This window comes from Pongo abelii, chromosome 7 (assembly GCF_028885655.2).
Source record: "Pongo abelii isolate AG06213 chromosome 7, NHGRI_mPonAbe1-v2.0_pri, whole genome shotgun sequence".
Taxonomy (NCBI): Eukaryota; Metazoa; Chordata; class Mammalia; order Primates; family Hominidae; genus Pongo; species Pongo abelii.
The window spans coordinates 120238962-120261314 of record NC_071992.2 but is presented as its reverse complement, the minus strand read 5'-3'; the positions used below and the strand labels follow the sequence as shown (position 1 = coordinate 120261314).

At 36.5% G+C, this 22353-nt stretch overlaps 1 protein-coding gene across 49 annotated transcripts in view; it reads right to left on the bottom strand.

Annotated features, from left to right (window-relative positions):
* Positions 1 to 457: 457 nt before the first annotated feature.
* RIMS2 (regulating synaptic membrane exocytosis 2) overlaps positions 458 to 22353 on the bottom strand; it is a 773441-nt gene continuing 751545 nt past the window's right edge. For 14 of the 49 annotated variants that reach the window (XM_063726760.1, XM_063726762.1, XM_063726768.1 and 11 more), the window contains 5 exons: positions 10051 to 10192; positions 6281 to 6393; positions 5503 to 5604; positions 3938 to 4077; positions 478 to 3504 (listed from right to left, as the gene is read on the bottom strand). In XM_063726760.1, coding sequence (XP_063582830.1) covers positions 3286 to 3504; positions 3938 to 4077; positions 5503 to 5604; positions 6281 to 6393; positions 10051 to 10192 — 716 coding nt within the window. In that variant the 3' untranslated portion in view covers positions 478 to 3285. Of the gene's footprint in view, positions 3505 to 3937; positions 4078 to 5502; positions 5605 to 6280; positions 6394 to 10050; positions 10193 to 22353 lie in introns of all 49 variants that reach the window. The other 35 variants (XM_063726783.1, XM_063726785.1, XM_063726750.1 and 32 more) reach the window with 11 other exon arrangements.

Below are 22353 nucleotides of genomic sequence, written 5' to 3'. Positions count from 1 at the left end.
TTTCAGTTCGATTACTAAATATGAATCCAAACTAGCTCTTAAATTTCGAACCTGAAGCAGACTCCCATGAGAACTCCACAGGGTTTCCTTGTCCCAGTTGAGGAATTGCCCCAGAAGGATATGGAGAAATCCTCTCACCCATTCATATCCACACGTAGAAGCCAGTCTCCGGACAGGCTGTTACGTGTCAGGTTACCACACATCTCCCCATCCCGAAAACACACCCTCCACTCCCCACAAAGCAAAACTGACACTTTAGCAGAAACACATATGCTGCATAAAGCCAGTTATGCCTTCCCCGTCTTCACCCAGGGGCTAGCAGAGCCTGTGCTTGAGTATTTGTGACTATGCTGTCAGTGAAGGCCATGACTAAATTAAAAATTTCACTCATAAAATCTGTGAGTTGCTGAGTCATTTAATCAGAAAGCAACTCAATCCAAAATAACAACCTTTTAAAAAACAGCAACTTTTAATAGCGTGAGCAGAAATCCTTTGGCGTTTTAAAGAAATGCTCTACTGAGGGCTGCTGCTAAGACCAGCAGTCCACTTATGTTATTGAGAAGTAGGAGACGGTGATTTCGTTCTTTAAATGATACATGAGTTCAGGGAATGAGCTGCAGCAGGCTCAGGGCTGTATGGGGAGAAAAGTCAGAGAAAGCACTGCAGACGTCTGTAAAGAAAATGTTTTATTTAAAGTGTTAAATACCATCACCAGAATGATTGATTTACATTAGTTGGTGTTCATTACAGGACTAATCTGCCCTTTTTTCCCAACTGGAATTCCCTTTACGTTTCAAACATACTATGTACAGGGCAGCAACGGTCACTGGCATAGTACTAGTTAACATGACTAAACCACAAGTCGAGGTGCAGATGTGAAAATTAAAAAAAAACCACCAACTTTTAAATAAATACTGCATAATGACAAGTATGTACAAATATTCCATAGTCACGTCCTTCTTATTAAAATTAGAAATAATTTGTATAGGAATATGCACAAAAGATTATGTGACTGCATCTTAGTATCAGGAAAATCATAAACCTTTTTTCTAAGGGATAGTATAGACACTATAGGTCTATTGAATCAATTGTTGCTGGTACACAGGTGTCTAAATTACTTTAATAAAGTTTTATTCGTTCTTTTAACAACTTTACCTGGGTCTATCAGAATGTCAAGACACAGTCTTGGTGTATTTCATATTGCACCACATAAAGAGAAGGCATTTTTAGTGATACTCATTTTAACTTTTGCACTGTATCAAGCATGATAGTTTTTAATGGTCAGCACTGAATTAAAAAAAATACTTGTGCATGGCCTTAATTTAAACAAATGAGATGTATGTGGATTTCAAAAATTAATGCAAAAAATTAAAATCAAGCTATAATAATGTGTTATCAAAATGTACATAAAGAACTATGGGTGGTTTATTACAATAACCAGTGACTTTTCCTCTAAATAGGGGAACTTAGGAGAATTTTGACCTTGCAGCACCACCCAATGGTAATAACTGTCTGTAAAACCAAAGGCAGGGGTTTTGACTTTAGGAGATTTTCACATAGACTTTTGGTGATGGCATCAAATAACTATTAATAGGCATAATGACTTTCTTTGAGTCACCTAAAAATTGGAGCTTTAAAATTGTTGCAAATTTATGTTTACTATATTTCTTTAGAAATATAATTTGTGAAAAATTGAATTTTACTACAGAAAAATGAATTAATAAATAGCCCTGTGTTTCAGGGTTCCCAATTTTTAGCAGTGCTTCTATTCACATAGTAAATGGAAACTGGCTAAAGAAATTGCTTTAACTGATTAACAAACAAACAAAACCTAAGACCTTCCACAAATAATACTTTAATAACCCCTGTATGAATAATGCTGGTGCTAAAAACAAATTTATTGGACATCACAATGGCAACATGATTTTAGAATTTTCCTGTAAACTGAATTTTAAAGGCAAAAAAAATTACCATGCACTGTACAATAAACTGCAAAAGTTCAAATATCTTCTTTGTCAAATACATGCTGACTTACTTTAATGTACTCCCAAGTCATGTTGCAAAATCCTTTTCAACATGCTTGAAATAAAGAAAGCTCTTAAAGTTATTTTTCCCTTGAGAAATTCACAAATTCAGAGGCATCTACAGCTCTGAATCAAACATGGGGTATAAGAGAGGATCAGATCAAAACTTGTAATTTTTTAGTATAAGGTTCACTCTGGCGGGAGAAAGAAAAGTTTAAAAGAGGGAGAAGAGGAAAAGTGAGAGAAGGAGAAAGATGTGAAAAATTTGCACATATTGAACTTCATAAGATTTGTATATTTAACATGGAAATAAATTGAATATATTATACTTATTTGTCACATAAAGAGAATTTTAAGTATCTTCTAGAAAGTATTTCCATTTGTAATGTCTGCCAAAACACAGACTATGATTAAAGAATAAACATGGTGTATCTTTGTATCACCCTGTTGCATTCTCTCTCCTTTTTAAAACCATGCACTAGTGAAATTTATTTTTAAAAATAATATAAATTGTTGAAAATGGCTGATTTTTATTCTTTTTTTTTTTTTGCAAGTTGCAGCCCCAAGAAAATAATTTAAGTATTCAGCTAATCTGTGTCCATGCAAAAAAAGTTTCTTTAATTTCATTCAGTACAGTGCAGCCACAGAATTTTGTTTTTCAGAGTTCAACACATCTTGGCATTAGTAAATGACGTGCCCATGGAGCTACAGAGTCTGCCACTCTTCCTGCTGGACTGACTGCTCTGATCCCCGCCCAGAGGAGGGCTGATGATTGTTCCTGACCACTTCTTTGGTCTCCTGCTTTTCACCTGATGCTTCCTAGGATTTCACTCCTCACCTGTAACACCACTTCATGGCTGTATAGCTCCATTTCTGTGGCATATCAGGGCTTTGGGGTTAGATAAATGAAGAAAAAGGAACGATAAAAATATAAAGGTGCCATTGAAAAGGGCTTCTGTTGCATGAAACTGACTGATTCTTTGAGATTAATCCATGGCTTCAGATTGGACCAGAACTCGAGTGTCATTGAATTTCAAACCTGATAGTTCTTCACAGCTCTGCTCTTTCACCTGAGGGCCTTCTTTAGGGCACAATGTGTGCAACTTCCTCTGAGAACACAGGATCGCTTTGTATCCCTAGAAACAGGCTCAGAAGACACAACATTAAGCATGCAGTGTTACCAGGGTTTGCAACCTGTGATTTTTTTTTTTTTTTTTTTTTTTGTAACGCTGGTTGCTGTGACAACAGTTTTTTACAGCTGCTATGAACGAGAGTAAGAAGGTCCAGTTGAACTTTCCAGAGATGATTGGGAAGCTCTTCTTGTCAGAGGGGCCAAGGTCGGATCTACTAGGGAGGAAGGAGGGAAAAGTTTGAACCATCCGATCACCATATTGGATAGCTCTAGTTCATCTAAAAGTATCTGGGCCACTCCCATAAAAGATTTGTGATCCATGCGGCCATAATCTCCCCAGACGATGATCTGTTGGCAAAATAAAAAGTAGAGTGATGTCAGTGTAACTGTGTACATAGAAAAACTTGTGAAATATATTAAAATCTAAAGTACACTCAGTTAATTTTCTGACATCAACGATCAAGTTAAAATCTGTATAATAGAATAGCTGTCTTTAGTGGAATCTAAAGGTACAATGGGGAAATTGTACTGAAGCATTAAGGTCATAAGAAATCCAGAGAGACTGGAATTTATGTGTGGTGGGGATTTGCATGTCTGTAAATCACTTTAAAGAAAATGACAACGTATATTGCTTTATAGCACTGGCCACTGCTTTGAAAAGTTTCCAAAGAATTTCAGTTGTGAGGAACATAAAAGAATACAACAGAAAAGGTTTGGGGTATAATGTCTGACTCCATGAAAAATACTTTCTTAGGTAAGGGATAAACAATTAAGTAGATACCTGTAAAACTTTTCCTTGTGGACTCTCTTCGAAAGATAATAGCTGCTGGTAAAGGGGTTCCAGCGTTTTTCTTGCCACTTTTGTTTTCTTTTTGGCTATGCAGACTCCATTATCTAACAGATACACCTTTACATATGGTGCTTGGGAAAGAAAACACAGAGGAGAATAAGCAATAAACTATGGACATGAAATGGCCAACTCACGGTGACATTTACCAGTTTAATCTTTGGCTGAAAGAGCTAGCAATCATGCTACTGGCCTAGCCACATTCTGTCAAAATCATTAGATAAACAGTGGATAACTGTGTCTTTCAGAGAGTTTTAGGGGATGCTGACATAGCCTCTGAGTTTATTATTATTTTTTTCATCAACTGGTTATATAGGTTTACACACTGCATTAAATAAAGTGAAATGCTTCCAGTCCTGAGAGATGTCCTATTCAGTCTTTAATTTATCAATACTTAAATCTATTTAACATGCTTGAAGCTATATTGTTTCATTCACTCATCCCCACAAACAGTGATTATCACTCAAAAGTATTTATTTATTGGTGGTGGTGTGGGTATAACAGTAGTGGAATTTCATGTGATATTGATCAAATTAGCTAAGAGGCAACTAATTAGAAAATCTATGGCTTAAAATTTATCCAACAGACACTTCATAAAAACCATTTTCATGCATGTACAAATCATGAATTTTTTATAGCAGAGTGAGTTGACTAGCTCTAAGACATATAAACACAACTGTCTTAATCACCAGTGCAAGGTTATACAACAGATTATATATTATAATTAAAAATTTCTGCAACGATAGAAAAGTTAAGAGTCAAAGTTACAAGTCAATCAGTAGAGATGCTGAAGCTAGAAACAGAAAAGTTGAGAGTCAAAATTACAAGTCAATCAGTAGAGATGCTGAGGCTAGAAATCAAGTTTCAGAATCCTCAGGAATTGTTTTATACATCTTATCAAACAATCTCTACACAATGTATTTGGAGCACTGTGGCACCTTCCATGGCTTCAAGCACCTTAGATTAAAACGACATTTCAGTTTGAAATATGTAGCATAAAAAGTTATAATAGTGCCTCTCTTTCCTCAGATTATAGGAAGTAAAAGTCTTATAATTAGAATATCCAGCATACATAGCTTATGCTACTCTTGGAGCCTGTATCTATTTTTTGTTCTAATTCCAGAGACTTATGGATTCCTGAGGAGAATTTTGAAGCTCTAGAGAAACTGAAAAATAACACAAAAGACTAATAAGAAAAAAGAACTCCTTGTGTACATGGTGTGACAAAATGAATGATCTAAGTGGGGTGGTTTTTATTTTGCAGTGGTTTCTACTATGTATGTACTTATTTAACAACCTACATCATCCCCACCGGATCATCCTCACTGAACACTCATTCAGGATAAACACACAAATGACTCCAGCACCAAACCAGTCATAATGGACCACCCATTAGTAACCTTGATTAATTAAATCAAAGGTCTAAACCAATCAAAAGGTCTCTAAATTGAAACAATATGGATTATGGACAATAATAGAAAAATCTCTTTTGTTTTTACCTGGCAGTGTCTTGGAACCTGGTTTTACAACAAGGCCACGGGCCCGGATGATTTCTACCTCCAACTGTCCCTTTTTGTCCATCATTCCTACCTGAATGTCACCTAATGGAAGGAGGAAGAAACAAATGTGCTTTAATATACAAATGAACTAAGGAAAACAGAGTCAAAGACCTTGGTTTAACATAGTTTCATCATTTCCCATATATTTTCGTAAATTCAAATATACTTAAAATTCTATCAATAATATCTTCCTTTAAAAAGAATTAAAATTAAAAAATAAATAATGGTTAAATATTTTTTATTCTTAAAATCTAATGTCTTGATTCCTTCTGATAATATTGTTAAAGATTCCATTGGGCCTAGCCCAGTGGCTCATGCCTGTAATCCCAGCACTTTGGGAGGTGGAGGCAGGAGGATTGCTTGAGGCCAGGAGTTTGAGACCAGCTTGGTCAGCACAGTGAGGCCCTGTCTCTACAAAAAAAAAAGTCAAAATATTTGCTGGGTATGGTGGCGTGTGCCTGTAGTCCCAGCTACTTGGGAAGATGAGGTGGGAGGATTTCTTGAACCAAGGTGTTCGAGGCTGCAGTGAACCATAATCATGCCAGTGCACTTCAGCCTGGGCAACAGAGTGAAACTCTGTCTGAAAAAAAAAAAAAAAAATAGAGGGAGAGAGAGAGAGGGAGGGAGAGAGAGAGAGAGAAGATTCTATGAAATTTAGAGAATTTCATTTTCAACAATCTAAAACAAAATAGTGAAATCATGTGGCAGAAATTCTTACCCATTGCAGGTGTTGCCAGAGTCTGGCGTCCCACTAGCTGAGCAGGGCCAAGGCCATCCAGGAAATCACTGAACTGGCTATCAGAGGCCAAGCGGACACCAGGGAAAATCAGACTGAAAGCAAAATAACATATGAGATTAAATCCCCAACCCCTATTTATTTTCAGGTAAGCTTGGTTTCATTCTAGCCTCATTATTGTGGCAAGACTAGTCCTATTATTTTGCCACTTATATTTACTGGATCCAAATACCCAGTTCTACCTCCCAGGGCTCTTCCTTCATATTCTCAGCAGCCCAATTATGACACCAGAAGCACCTGTCACACTGCACTGCAGGCTTCTGCTGGTGAGTCTTTCTATTCCTTGGTCTCAAAGGCAGACTGTGATTTCTATGAGTAACACTCAGCACATATTGAGCACTTACTCCATCCAGGCTTTATCATATTTAATCCTCTTAGCTGCATTATGATAGATTCTATTATTTCTCCTATTTCATACAGGAAGAAATGTTTCTGGATCATTCCCATCTGCATACAAATATGCTGTTATTTCTTCCACCATATAAAAAAAATCCCTTTCCTGACCCCATTTCCCTCTCCAGTTACTACCCCATTTCTCTCCTTGAAATAATTGTCTCTATGTGCTATCTTCGATTTCTTTCCTCTCATTCTCTCTTGAAAGTCTAATCATGTTTTCATTGTTGCCACTCCACTAAAATTCTCTGATCATTTGACACAATTGGCCTTGCCCCCTCTTCCTTGAAGCACCGTCTCCCACTGCTTTCTGCACACTCCAGTCTCCTGGTTTCCCACTTTTCCCTTCTGCCACTCAGCCTTAACCTCCTCTGCTAGTTCTGCCACTAAACACTTGAGCTCGATCCTTTGACCTTTTATCTTTTTTCTATGTCTGAATTCCCTTGATAATCTCATCCAGTCTCATGGTTTTAAATGCCATCTATGCTGCTATTGTCTAGATTGGCATCTCCAGCTTGGATCTCTCCCTTGGGTCACAGACCTATGTTCCAATTGCTTAGTCTACATATCTGCTTGGATATGTAATAGGCACCTGAAACTCAAATTGTCTAAAACTGACTCTCCCCATGCTCCTGTCCCCCTGCTGCAAACACACAAACAAACAATCCAAACTCTGGTCATGTCAAAAGATTTCCATCTTGATAAATGGTAACTTCATTCTTCATTCTTCCAACTGATCAACCTTGGAGCCATCTTTCTTCCTTCCTCTCTGTTATGGACTGAATCGTGTCACCCCAAAATTCTTATGTTGAAGCCCTAAAGTTCAATATGTCTGTATTTGGCCATAGGCCCTTTAAAGAGAGAAGGTTAAATGAGGTCATTTGCATGGAGCCCTAATCCAATATGACCCATGTCCTTATAAGAAGAGGAAGAGACACCAGGAGTAGGTAAGCACAGAGAAAATGCTGTGAGAAGACATCACAAGAAGGTGGCCATCTGCAAGCCAAGGAGAAAAGCCTCAGGAGAACTCAAACCTGCAGACACCTTGATCTTGGACTTCTAGCCTACTGATCTGTGAGAAAATAGATTCCTGTTTTTTAAGCCACCCAGCCTGTGGTATTTTATTATGGTAGCCCTGGCAAACAAATATACTTTCTTTTCTGTCATTACCCACATCAAATGCATCAATAAATCTTACTTGCTCTACTGTCAAAATACATTCAGAATCTGACCTCACTAACGCTACACTCTGGTCCAAGCCACCATTCCCTAGCTTCTGTATTCCTGTAGCAGCCTTGTGAATGCTCTCCCTGTTGCTGCCCTTGCTGTCCTGGCCCCTTGCCCCCTCAGCACTCAGACAGATCTGCCAAAAATGGAAGTCAGATCCTGTCACTCCTCTGCTCAAAACCATCCAACATCTTCTCATCCCACTCAGTAAAAGCAAAGTCCTTACAATACATAAAATCTATATAAGCTGTCCCCACCCCTGCCACATGCCCTACTAATTCCTCATCCGTTACTGCTCTCACCCTTCCTCCCCAGTGCTGCCCTCCTCACTGCTGACACCAGGCCAGCTCCTGCCTCAAGGCCTCTGAAGCAATCTTCATCCTAGAATGTTCTTCCTTCAGATATCCCTCTGCTTACTAAATTCCTTCAGATCTTCACTCGAATATCTCCTTTCCCCGTCTATCCTGTGTCAAATCTTACCTCCACCCTCTCGATCATCTCTCTTCCTTGCTGTATTTTTCTCCTTAGCACGTATGCTATCTAATCTACTATATATTTTACTAGTTTTTCTTTTATATACATTTTAACAATTTTTCTTATTGTTTGTCTTCTCTATTAGAGTGTAAATGTGATGAGAGTATTTTATTTTTGGGGAGATGGGGTCTGCTTTGTTCACTGCTGTATCTCTATCACCTAGAACCATGCCTGGAATATCGTAAGTTCTATAGAAGGAAAGGAAAGGAAACAAAAGAAAAGGAATCAAAAGAAAAGAAAACAAAACAAAACAAAAAAAAAAAGAAAAGAAAAGACCCAGATGAGAGAACCAGGCCTATATGACTGCAAAGCCCATAATCTCAGCCATGGAGATTTACTCCCTCCCTCCTATGACTTATATCCCCAACGTACAGCACAGTGACTGGCCCACTGGAAAGTATGGTAATATTTGCTGAATGAATTTATGGGTATTCATCCTCTTTTTCCAATAAGACTATAAACATCTGGAGCAGGGGCTATAGTGTAAACATTTTTATGTCCCTAACAGTATCTAATGTAGTTCTTTGCAATGATTAGTGCTCAGTGCACATTCACTTTTCAGTTGATTTTCCCTCTCTTTTTAGACTTCCTTAATGAATAGTGAATCTATTTCTCCCCCCGACCTCAACTCTCAAATATTTAGTTAATACAAATGTTTTAGTTTGTTTCTATAAGTATCCCATATAAGCCTACTTACAAATGTATAGAAACCAGTTATATCTCTTGTATTTATGTTGTTGTGCTAGACAAATTATCCTGAGACATACCATTCATGCTGTGCCAACAGCTCCTACGGCCTCACATCTGTAAACTGGCCACACATAGGTTATCTAAACATCTAATACTTACACGGTGATGACAGTGAGGCCAGTAAACCCCATTTTCCTTTATTAATGTCCTTTACAGCCCCACTTCCAGATCTTTAGTTGCTAAGTACTATTAATTTGTTGGTGACAGAACTACACAAGCTACAAATGCTTTAAAAATATCTGAGACAGTTGATTCAAAGGAAAGCTACTTGATAACTATGTAAAAGGCTCCCCAACTTTTTTGATGGCATTTTTTTTGGCTGTTATATTTAATATAATTAAATAATTATAGTTGTTTGTTACAACATGGAACTAAGTACACGCCAGCATTCCATATTTTTTAACAATAATTCTCAGGATGGAGATTCTTAAAACTAGCATTGTTCACATGGTGTGGCATGCATGCTTATTATTTTTGGGCTTTTATATATTATTTCAAGCTAGGGCAAAATATTTTATTTGCATTGCATTGTAAGAGTCACATTTTAGCAACTTGCGATTAAGGCAAAACACTTTATCCCCAAACCTATTTCACTTGATATAAAAAGCCAGATATGTCACATTGCTCAGTGGCAGATAAGCAAAGTTCTCTTCACAGGAAATCAGCCAGTGAAAATTAAAGTGGTTCTGAAGAGCATGAGAGTTATGCTGTTATGTTCTGTGTGAAAGCATATAGAGTGAGATAGGTGAGGCACGGACGAGACACACATCATATGCAGCCTCACTCACTTTCCTTCTGAGCTGTAGCTGTTCATGCTACCATCTGTAGACTCTCGGCTTGCTTGTCGAGTCATCCAGTTCCTCATTTCCACGGCCAGGCCTGTTTCCGTACTTCTTTGGACAGTGCTCCTTAGTTTTTTACCTCCTGCTTCTGCAGAGATAGAAACAAAAAGTGTAACAGTTTTGTCATCACTATCTGGTAAGAAATATCAGTCAAGGCTCTGAGATCATCAGATGCAGAGAACTGTGTAAATACAAAGTGCTCTTGTTAAGGAGACAGAAAGAAAAGGTATTTAAAACAATTTTAAACAATGTCATGTTGAGTGGGATGAAGATTTTCTAAAAAATCTGCAAGAAGCACAAAACACCATTGTTTTATTTCCATTTAAAACAGTGTGCAAATTGTTAATACAAGAAACAAAAAGATTCAACCTAAGGGAAAAAAATAAGCCTAATTTTCATTGTAATACTTAAATGCCAGGTTAATTTATGCCTATCTTTTGTTTTCATTGTAATATTTAAATGGCAGATTAATTTCTGCTCACCATATTTTTCCCTTTCTTTTAATCATAGTAAAAGAACCAGGCCTTCACACAATTTACAAAGAAACAGATGGTGAGTAATCCTCAAATTCCAGTCTTAACTTTTACAGGAAAGTCTGTTTTTGTAGGGTGATAGATATTAGAAGGAAAAAGAATCTACACAAAGGAGAGAGCCTAGTTTGCCAACAGTTTCATATCTATTGGTAACTTTCAGAAAGATATTCCAAGGGCAATGCAAAAACTCACCAAAATAATGTGAAAAGAGATTTTTAATTTTTGTTCGCGGATAGTCATGTCCTCAAGGATCTTTAATAGTTTGGTGATGTGATTTACTAATAGAAACCAATTAGAAGACCAAACAGGAAACTGAGTCAAATACTACAGATGTGACACAGATAGGAAGTACTATCTGGAGAGGTCAGGGAAGAAGGTATGTCATAGAGGGTGTGAGATTTGAGCTGGGCATGAAAAATAGGCAGATTGGGACTTAATGAGAGGTGAGAAGAGAGCTTCGTAAGCAAGGGAAACAGCATGGGCAAAGGTGCAAAGATAGGGATGACCATGTGCATTTAAGGGAGGTGCAATGACCAAAGCACATGTAAAGTAATGGGGGAGTGGGTTCCACAAAAAACTGAGCCCAAATTACAAAAGCTATGAGTGTTGAGATATGAAGTTGAGAGGCTACCAAAGCTCGAGCAAGAGGGTGATAGTCCAAATGATTTGTACTTGATTACTTCTTGTCAGACTTAACTATTTATCCACACTGTGCATATTGATAGCTTTTTGGGATACAACCATATGGTTAGCTCTTTTAGTGCCTGGTATTAATCAGTTCTTTTTTTCTTGAGACAGTCTTGCACTGCTGCCCAGGCTGAAGTGCAGTGGCACAGTCTCCGCTCACTGCAACCTCCGCCTGCTGGGTTCAAGTGATTCTCCTGCCTCAGCCTCCCAAGTAGCTGGGATTACAGGTGACCACCACCATGCCCTTCTAATTTTTTGTATTTTTAGTAGAGATGGGGTTTCACTATGTTGGCCAGGCTGGTCTTGAACTCCTGACCTTCTGATCCGCCCACCTCAGCCTCCCAAAGTGCTGGGATTAAAGGCATGAGCTACCGTGCCCAGCAGTAAGTTATTTTTAGGTCTATAAATATTTGCTGATATTGCCAGCGATTTGTCGAAATCTCTTTTCACCAAGTCTCTTACAAGTACTTACCATTTTGAAACACTGCTTTAAATTTCATCCATTTTCTACTTCCAACATTAATGTACACCAAAATGCTTTAAAGAGTATAAATGAAATATAAATTATGACTGATCTATAACTCAGTTCCACAATCTAAGGCTGATATTTTAGATAATTGATAGTAAACATGTTGTACTGATATGAACTGTAACAAGATACAAAACATCCCCTACTAATGAGGGAAAGATCTTCTTTACAGCAGAATATTAGTAAATGTAAAAGCATTACATTTTACATAAAATTTAAAATTTAACAATTTGCAACCTCCATTTGGAATAAATGATATAAGCAAGGCTCATCAATGGAGGCTAACATTATTAGATGAAAGGTTGTAGAAAGGATACTCATATGAGCCAAATAATTGTTCCATAAATCATTCTAATTGTTAAAGGAAAAAAAAGTACTTTAACACTGGGAGACCAGGCTGCCACCATCTTAATCAAGTGATCAAACTTAGTAGCACTAAGAGGGGACAATCATATGCACCTCCAGATATAAAATACAAAGCATCACTTGTCAAATTGTTCTAGACAAAAACATTCAATCTGTTTCTAATCAGATCTTTGGTGCCAACTTCAAGTTTTCAAAAACAGGTGATAGAGTAACAAGATATATGATAGACACACATACACAAAACAATCAGAGAAATCCAGAACATGGACTATTGTTCAAGAAAGTTGGCCTAGTGTCTTAAAAGAAGTTAATACATGAAAACAAACAAAGAAATAAGGTAAGGGAATTATTCTGGATTAAAATATATCAAAGAAATTTAACCATCAAATGCTACAAGTGTACTCAAACTTCTTGTTTGGGAAAGCAAAACAAGAAACTCTTATGCAAAACAGTATAAAAGTAATTTTAGGACAAGTTAAGGAAAAGTTGAATATGCATTTGACATTAGATGAGATTAGAAAATTGTTATTTTTTAAGGTGAATAATGACATGCATTATAAAGACTTTTCTTATTAGGAGATACATGCTAAAGTATTTAGACCTGAAATGTTATATATTCGGCAATTTACTTTCAAATGGTGTAGGAAAAAACAAAACAAAACAACAACCAAGCCCCCACCCCCAACCCAAAACTTCACATATATGTTTTTAAAAATGAGGGAGAATGTTAAGGAGAAATGAAAGAATGAGAATGCAGAGCACATCCTGATATTCATGAAGTTAATATTTATGACTTCATTTGAGTGGTCCTCAAATAACTATATCAAAAAGTAGGCTGGGCACGATGGCTCACACCTGTAATCCCAGCACTTTGGGAGGCTAAGTCAGGCAGATCACTTGAGGCCAGGAGTTTGAGACCAGCCTGACCACCATGGTGAACCTGACTCCACTAAAAATACAAAAATTAGCTGGGCGTAGTGGCCCATACCTGTAATCCCAGCTACTTGGGAGGCTGAGGCTGGAGAATCACTTGAACTCAGCAGGCAGAGGTTGCAGTAAGCCGAAATTGCACCACTGCACTCCATCCTGGGTGACAGAGCAAGACTCTGTCTCAAAAACAAACAAACAAACAAACAAACAAACAAAAACCCCAAGCAAGAGGTAATACAATTTTGTACAACTGTGTCTCTCCATGTAGCTTTAATGTTCATTTCCTGTGAACAGTGCCCTTGTGAAAAAACTGCCATCAAGTGAGACATAAAACTTCAGTGACATTTGAGCATGTGGAATGAGGATACGTACAAGAAACATATGACTTAGAAAGGAAATGAGATTCTTAAAGATCTCAGAACACAGCCTCTGCAATGTCAAAGATCTAAAGTTTTTAATTTAAGGTCTGACTCTACCACAGCTAAAGCGACTTGAAAATCTGCCATTATAGGGTTATGAGGACCAGCACCATTTGTCAAAGAATAATATGATAAGCATGTAATTATTTTGTTTACAGGTTGCTTCTTACATGTATCCCCTTTGTAACAATGCTAAAAATCCCAATTTTACAGATATAGCATCTAAGGGCCCCAGAAGTTTACATAATTCCCTGAAGCAACATAGTAAGTGACAGAACCAGCATTTGTAGACAGTTCCCAGACTCCACATTTTCTGCTATTCAGTACTTCATTGTCAGAATATAACTAAATGGGGAGCTTGTGCAGCTGTCTATGGAGATTTTACTGTGCTAATGCTGTAACTGCATATGGAAGGCGCTATTAGAAGCAGCTTAGTGGGGTGGAAAAAGCAGAGCACAGTGAAGGAGTCAGGCCCTGGGATCAAACTCCTTCTCTTTTAGTCTCCACTCTACCATTTACAAGGTGGGTGACACTGAGGAAGTTACATACCCTATCTGTGACTCAGTTTCCTCAAACTGAAATGACAGCAATAATAAGCCTACCTCATTAGGAATAAGGTAGGAATTTTTGTATTAAGGAAAACAATGCATTTAAAGCACTTAGGATAGCGCCTGATGCATAGAAAAGCTTCAATTAGTTGTACTGTTATTATTACCAGACACGGAATTTGAAACTATGTATTCTAGGCCTGACTCTACCACTAACTTGTGAGCTCTATCTATTGTCCTCTCTGAGTCATATCTCCTCTCTGTGTCTCTGGCTCCTCATTTATGAAAAATGGAGGGGGAGGAGGGCAGATGATATCTGGTATCTTTGAGTTCTAATGTCTATGAGTTTGTGTATTAATGCATAACCAAGACCATGATTAACAGCATACATTGGGGAGATACGCTAGTCACTATCATCTGACATAATCAAATAAATCCAGCTAATATTCTGAACATTTATAGTAGCTCTTTAATACATGTCTTTTTCAATGTTCCATTATCAAATACATTTATAGGCTTATTTTAAAAGTAATTTATTTTTCAGCACCACAAAATCTTTAGCTACATTTACAATAAAACTAATTTAACTTGAATGTCATTCATTACCATGATTCACATTTAATGTTCCAAATGATTTGTCACATTATTCAACTTAAAAACTGAATCTACATAACAGTGAAGGTCTATATAAAGAAAATGTGGTAGGGAGAATTCTAAGATGACACCCATGATTATGTTACTTTACATGGTAAAAGGGATTTTGCAGATGTAATTAAAGTTACTAATCAGTTGACCTAAAGATAGGGTGCTTATCTGAATGGGCGTAACTGAACCACACCAGCCCTTTCAAAGCAGAGTGCTTTCTCTGACTGGTTCCAGAAAAGGAAATCACAGAGATGTGAAACACAAGAAAATTCAATATACTTCTCTCTGCCTGAAGAGGGAAGGGGCCACATGGAAAGGATGTGAGAGCAGCCTCTAGCTGCTGAGAGTGATGCCTGGCTGACAGCAAGAAAATGGGGACTTCAGGCCTGCAACTGTAAGGAATTGGATTCTGTCCACTACCGAAAGGGCCTTGAAAGGTGATTTTCTCCCCTAGAACCTCCAGACAAGAACTCAGCCCAGGAAACATCTTCATTTCAGCCATGTGATGCTCTAGAGAGAACACCCAGCCAAACGTGCCAGACTTGTGACCTATAGAACTGTGAATTAATAAATGGGTGTTGTTTTCAGCTGTTAAATTTGTGATAATTGTTATACTGTGATATAAAACTAATACAGTAAGTTCTGAGTCCTTTGTAGATAAGTTTTTTACATGAGGAGACTTATTAAAATATCCTGTTATGACTTAGGGGTGGACCATCAAAACTGTAAAAACTTAGCCATTATTTTAAAAAGTGTACATTTAAAAAAGTATACACATACATATAAATATACACATGCATACATAAACATATATGTATAATGTGTGTGTGTGTGTGTGTGTGTGTATTGAGACATCAAAAAAATACTCAGGTAAGGCCCAGATGGTGTTGTCGTTGAGCCCTTAAATCACTCATTTTGGTATTAGGTGTACATTTGGAGAAGATGCCTGCAGGTAAAAATCAAGTTCTTGAACTGCAAAACATCACAGGCAGAAGGAAGAACACAGGAGGTGTCCTCGTTATTCTGCCCTGCTTAGTCTGATGACTCATTTACCTGGCACCCTCAGTAAAGCCATTTGATTAAACAAAAGACCAAAGGGTCAGTTTCCCCTAATAATATCTGAAAACCAGAAAACCTTTTGGGTTACTTGACAACAAAAACCAAAAGATCCTTTCTGCTACTGACTTGGAAACTATTCTAAGCCCCACCTAAGGCAGGGCTTACAATGCATTGTCAAACTTAATGTCATGGTGACCTCCTTTCAAATCTTGGGTTCACATAACCCATTCCTGGTTGCTTCCACCTGCAAGGTCTCATCTACTGCAGACAAACTTACTTTGGATTCAGGGTTTTCTCAATGTCAATATGCAAAATGACTTATGGAAACAGGATGAAGAATAGTTGGCAGATTATGAAAACTGACTTTACATTTTAGTTTAGACCACAATTTATATGCTTTAACAAGTTGCTATTTTTGCATTTTATTCAAAATTACCATTTCTCAGAGTGAGTATAATTTAGAAAACCATTTGTGTTACATTTAAAGCATATTAAAAATGCATTACAATGAGAATTTCTAAAATTATTGACTCACAGATTTTAGGAAGCAATCTTGGGTATCCAGTATTTCTATGTAGTTTATGCACTCCCTTACTGCAGCAATGAGAAAGTTGAGGTCCTGAATGGCTAGTTTGTCTTTGGTAGAAGGCTTTTTCATCTTTAAGAATCAACAATTGTAAATTCTACTTTTACTCTCTTCCACCTTGCTCCTTTAATTCCTAAAATTTAAATATAACAATTGTCTCCAGCACCCTCATCAACCTCTGTGGTAGACTCTATGGACATGACTTCTCTCCCATCAGCAGATTTTTTTTTTTTTTTAATTTTACTTTAAGTTCTGGGATACATGTGCAGAACATACAGGTTTGTTACATAGGTATACATGTGCCATGGTGCTTTGCTGCACCTATCCACCCATCATCTAGGTTTTAAGCCCCACATGTATTAGGTATTTGTCTTAATGCTCTCCCTTCCCTTGCCCCCTACCCCTCAGCAGGCCCCAGTGTGTGATGTTCCCCTCCCTGTGTCCGTGTGTTTTCATTGTTCAACTCCCACTTATGAGTGAGAACATGTGGTGTTTGGTTTTCTGTTCCTGTGTTAGTTTGCTGAGAATGATGGTTTCCAGCTTCATCCATGTCCCTGCAAAGGACATGAACTCATTCTTTTTTATGGCTGCATAGTATTCGTGTATATGTGCCACATTTTCTTTATCCAGTCTATCATTGATGGGCATTTGGGTTAGTTCCAAGTATTTGTTATTGTAAATAGTGCCCATTGGCAGATTTTATAACTTCCCTCCCATCAGCAGATTTTATATCAAGATATGAAAGATGTTGATTTATTTATTTATTTGGTCCTGCAAGACCTCAATATGGGGACACTGTCATGGATTACTCTGACTGCATGTAAAAGCTCATACGCTTATGTTTCTCAGGTCTTGCTACTATCATAAATATAATTTAAATCTCTAAAAGTCTAAACAAAATAAAGACAAATAGCCAACAATTCCGTTTGGGCTAATCCAGGCTCTGCATTTACAATTAAAATAAAATTGAAATTAAAAATTAACAACTGACACTCAAAATTGTTTCAGACTTTAACATGAATCCATTCATGCCAAAAGCTTTGTCACAACTATTTAATATTATAAAAGTTATATATCTAATAGCTACAGCATGGTGAGATTCAAGAAGGGGCCATGACTATGGTAGATGTTAGGGCTATTCATGTATATTCACTTTATTCCCACCTCTGAAGTTAGGTGTGGTCATGTGACTTGTTTGTCCAATGAAATGTGAGCAAAACTAACCCATGTAACTTCAGGGCAGAAGATTTAGCAGTTGATGTATGTATGACTCACTAGGTCTCCTTCCATCAGCCTGAGTACAGCCACACACAGGACTCTCAATGGACAAGTAGCGGGAGTGAGACATAAATTTTTTGTGTTAAGCCATTAATATTTTTAGTTGTTTGTTACTACAACCTAACCTATTCTGACAGATACATACAACAGACAGTATTCCATTTTCTTGTAAATAAAGTTTTAAATTTGTCTATTTTTTGCTTTCAACATCATTTAAAAATTGGCCATTTTGAATACAGCTCTGTTAAAAACTCTGAATTTGATATTCTATTTTATAACTGTTTTCATGGCTTTTGCTTTATAAGCATGCTTAAAGAAATTTTAATCATTTTTCTTAAAATTCAGATTCACATTTAAAACACATTGAAATAATTTTAAATAAAGATTTGATTTTAGAATAGTTTTAGATTTACAGGAAAATTGCCAAAGATAGTACAGAGAATTCTAGCACCCCCACATCCAGTTTTCCCAATTATTAACATCTTACATAGGTAGGGTAAATTTGTGGCAATTAACTAATATTGATATATGACTATTGACTAAAGTTTATACTTTATTCTGATGTCCTTAGTTTTTACCTGAAGTGCTTTTTCTGATCCAGGATACCACATTACATTTAGTCATTATGTCTCCTTACACTCTTCTTGGAAACTAATTTTTTATGTCTCTAATTCCTGATATTCTTTTACATTTCTAACTACTTTTCGTCTGCCCTTTGTATATAAAATTAACATGCAGTATGATGACTCATAATAGTATTCACATATCCATTAATAAAACCACTTATTTTCAGTAAAAACAATATATAAATTGAAAATACTTGTCTATAGAAAAGTAGAAAATGTCATGTCGTATGTGAAAATGCTGTATGTAAGAAAATAAGTTATCAATACTACATTAATCCAGACTCTATGACATAATGTAAAAGCATAGACTTAATACACATTTTAAGTGTATTTTTAAGTTTGATTATGTTTCAAAAAAACTCAATTAAAATTCCCAGTCCCAGTGTAATAACTGATTCAGGCAAGGGTCAGCACTGGATATTACAATTATTGGATAATTTTTAGAGAACAGAATATTCACGTGGTACCAAAGTATTACTCCAGAAATTGCTTAGTAATTATAAAGGGAAAAATATATCTTTTCCATAGAGAGAAACCAGCAGTCACCTCTTAACCAAATGATGAAATGTAGCATGCCTAGGAATAAGAAATCTTGACATTATGTGTCTATCGATGGACTATATAACGTTTATATCACCTATGACATTTAACTTAATGTAATCACATCTCTAGGTCTAACCTCCAGTTTACTGGAAATACAGGGAATAGAATGATAAAAAAAAAATCCAGAATGTTGGACATTCTACAAGAGTTTTGTCTGGATTCTTCAAAAGTCAATGTCATGAAAAACAATAGGGAAAGTACTGTTTTAGATTATGCATAACAACCAAATGCAATGAACAAACCTTGACTGAATCCTGGATTAAGGAGAAAAACAACAAAAAGCTTTAAAAAACATTTTTTTGGGGGACAACTGAACTGAAGAAATTGGATATGGAATGAATATGAGATAACAAAGGGGTTTTTGAGTTAATTTTATGCTTATATATATATTTTTACATTTGAGATATATGCTAAAAGTACTTAATGATTTATCATGATGTCTGCAACTTACCTTATGCTCAAATGGTCGGCAAAAATACATACCACGTGTATGTGGTGTATGTATGTGAATGCATGTGTGTGTATGAATGAAAAGAGAGCGAGAAAGAGAAAAGATAAAGTCAATAAAGTCTGTCAGTCTATGTAGTGGATGCTCATTGCATTATTCCTTTTTTCATGTTTAAAATATTTCAAAATAAAAGTTGGGAAAAAAACTCAACTACTCAATTCAGAACAAAGGAGGGAAAGAGCTATTGTTTCACGACTTACAACTATGTGGAGATGCTTTGGATATAAAATCTACCTATCTCTAGTTTTCGTAAGAAGATTGTATGGCAGTGATGACTACTATCATTTTCCATATGAGGAAAGTGCCCAATTCACACAGTTGACTAATAATATAGATGAGATTTGAACTCAAATTTTGGCAATGTCAAAACCTATGCTTGCTTCTCAAAGCATGCTGGGCTTCCATCTTCACTTAGTATTTTGGACACAAATTTCTAATTCCAGAATAATCAGTGACTTGAAACCTCATCTCAGGTTCTCCTTGCACATCCAAACAAACTTAAAATACATTGTTTTATGGGTAGTGTTGAGACTCAGATCATTCACGTTTTTTGTTCTCTCGTGAAAAATGGAGAAATGTCACTTTCATCACTAAATTCTGACTTCATGGAAATGATGGTAACATGTATTTATGATAAAAATGGAAACAAATGTGCTAGAAACAGTTATTCCCTACAATATACATATGCATTTCAATCTCTCAGCATGCCACTTTGGACCAACCCACACCAAAAATTCGACATTTCATCAAACGATACCATAGCTGTCAATAGGACTGAATACGTCGTGAAAAATTGCGGATTTGCCAACACGTGGAGTTGAAAAGGATCTTGACCTCTTGTGTGTCTTGATCCTCATCTGCAAAACAGAGGGATCAAGCCAGAGGACTGGCATACCCATTTCCCATTATGGGTTCCTATAATTGCTAATACCGACTTTTAATGAGAAATAAGACCTTATGACGAAATAAAGCTTATGACTCTTCTGCAGTAAGATAATTGTATTTTTTTCCATAAAAGTAAGGCTTATCATTTTGATATTCTTAACACATTTAAATATAAGAAATTATAGCTGTCACTGTTATTCTTTAGGCATTTGTAATTTTTTGGTGCTTTCTTGTTTTTCTTGTCTGATGTTGCTATTACTACACTAAGGGGGATCAAGTAAAAGCCCATTAGAAAATAATCCATTCCTGATCCACAGTTAAACTACTTAGATAGAGTTGCATATCCACTACTCCACTCCTTGGCTTTTTTTTTTTTAAACTTTCAGATCTGTACTTGATCATACATCAGTCCACTGATACCTGTGCCTGTTTCTGTCTCAAGAATGGATGTGAAATATCACCAACCTCTTCATAACTCTCAAGTTAGATATTTTGAGGCAATATTTTATGGTTGGATGAACATGCCATTTTAGAATCAGATGATATGAGTTCAAGTTCCTATTTGACTATTTACAAATTTTGGGCAGGTAACTTATCTTTCTGTAGGTCAGAGTTCTTTGGTGCAAACTTGGAATCCTAATTACCCTATGCCATAGAGTATACAACACGTAGTGGTGTTTAATAAATAGTGTTGAAAAAGAATCAGATCCTATAATCTGCACAGTTTTGGAAACTGAATAACATATGAAATTATCATAAATCTCCAGAAAAAAAAACTATGCATAAAAAACAGGCCTTGCCATGAAGGGGAGAGAGCCTATTGGCCAAATTGAACTAAGGGGTGGCCTTCCCACCCAAATCCTTTTTTTCAGATGATATCAAGGTGGCTGCCATTAAGTTGAAAGCAAAGGAAGTGAGTAGGGCACAGAGGATAGAAACTAAAATACCGGAATCTTTAGGCTGAAAGCCTGTGTCTAATGAGGCATTTGGCTCAAGAGACTCACACTTGAAACTGATTTGAAGCAAACAGACTGTAAGCCTACTGAATTTCTGCACTACCGGTATAGAAAAAAAAAATACTAGCTTACCTTACAAAATTCTGTTGAACCCATAAGATAACAATGGAGTTTCCAAACCTGTACTAGAAAGAAGCAGGCTGTGACAGCAATGAAGCCACCTCTTCAGTACAAACCTTCATGGCCTTAGAGAATAAACAACAAAGAAACACCTTCCTGAAAATAGAACCAGGGTTGTCAGATGAGTAAACTAAGAAACATACTCTACTGTCAATCTCTGCAATTCCTACAAAGTGAGATTGATAACTCCTGTAGATGACTGATTGTTTTGTGTTTCCTACTCTCTCCTTTCTAAATGGGAATTTTTCTTTCAGTTATTCTGTGGCTACCATACATTTAAATTAGATTTAACAGAGTCAGATAACGGAGGCAGATAACTTGTTTTCAGCTTGCAGGTCACCATAACATGAAAAGCCACATCTAGATATGAGAGCCCTACACATTGCTCAAAGATTCTAGATTTCGACCAGCCGGATAAGATTTTAAGGTTTTAAGGTTGTCCTTCTGAGGGGGAATTTATTATGCTCTATATGAAAAAACAAGAGAGTGCATGGATATTGGGTGGTCAAATCTGCAGAAAAAGTTAAAATTGAGAATGCCATATTCTTTACCTTAGATTTCTTCTATAGATTTCCCCCCCGTTCTTGTCTGCTTATGCTCAATGAACAAAGAGGAAAACAATATGACAAACTCTTATTTAAAAGAATTAAAAAATAGCTAATCATATTGAGCTTAGTTTTTTTTTTTCTTACCACTGGTAATTATTTTATATTACAAAGTGGATATTTGCTAATGTTTTTGGCTTACCAGCATTTAAATCTTCCTTCTACATTTGAAAAATATCCCATCCTTCAATTATAGAAGTTAAAATAGGAAGGTGCTACTTTTCCAGTCTGCTTTGCAATTAGGGTATAAGCACATGGTTGACGCACCACTTTTCCAAACTTTGAATCTGAAGCTAATAAAGCAAA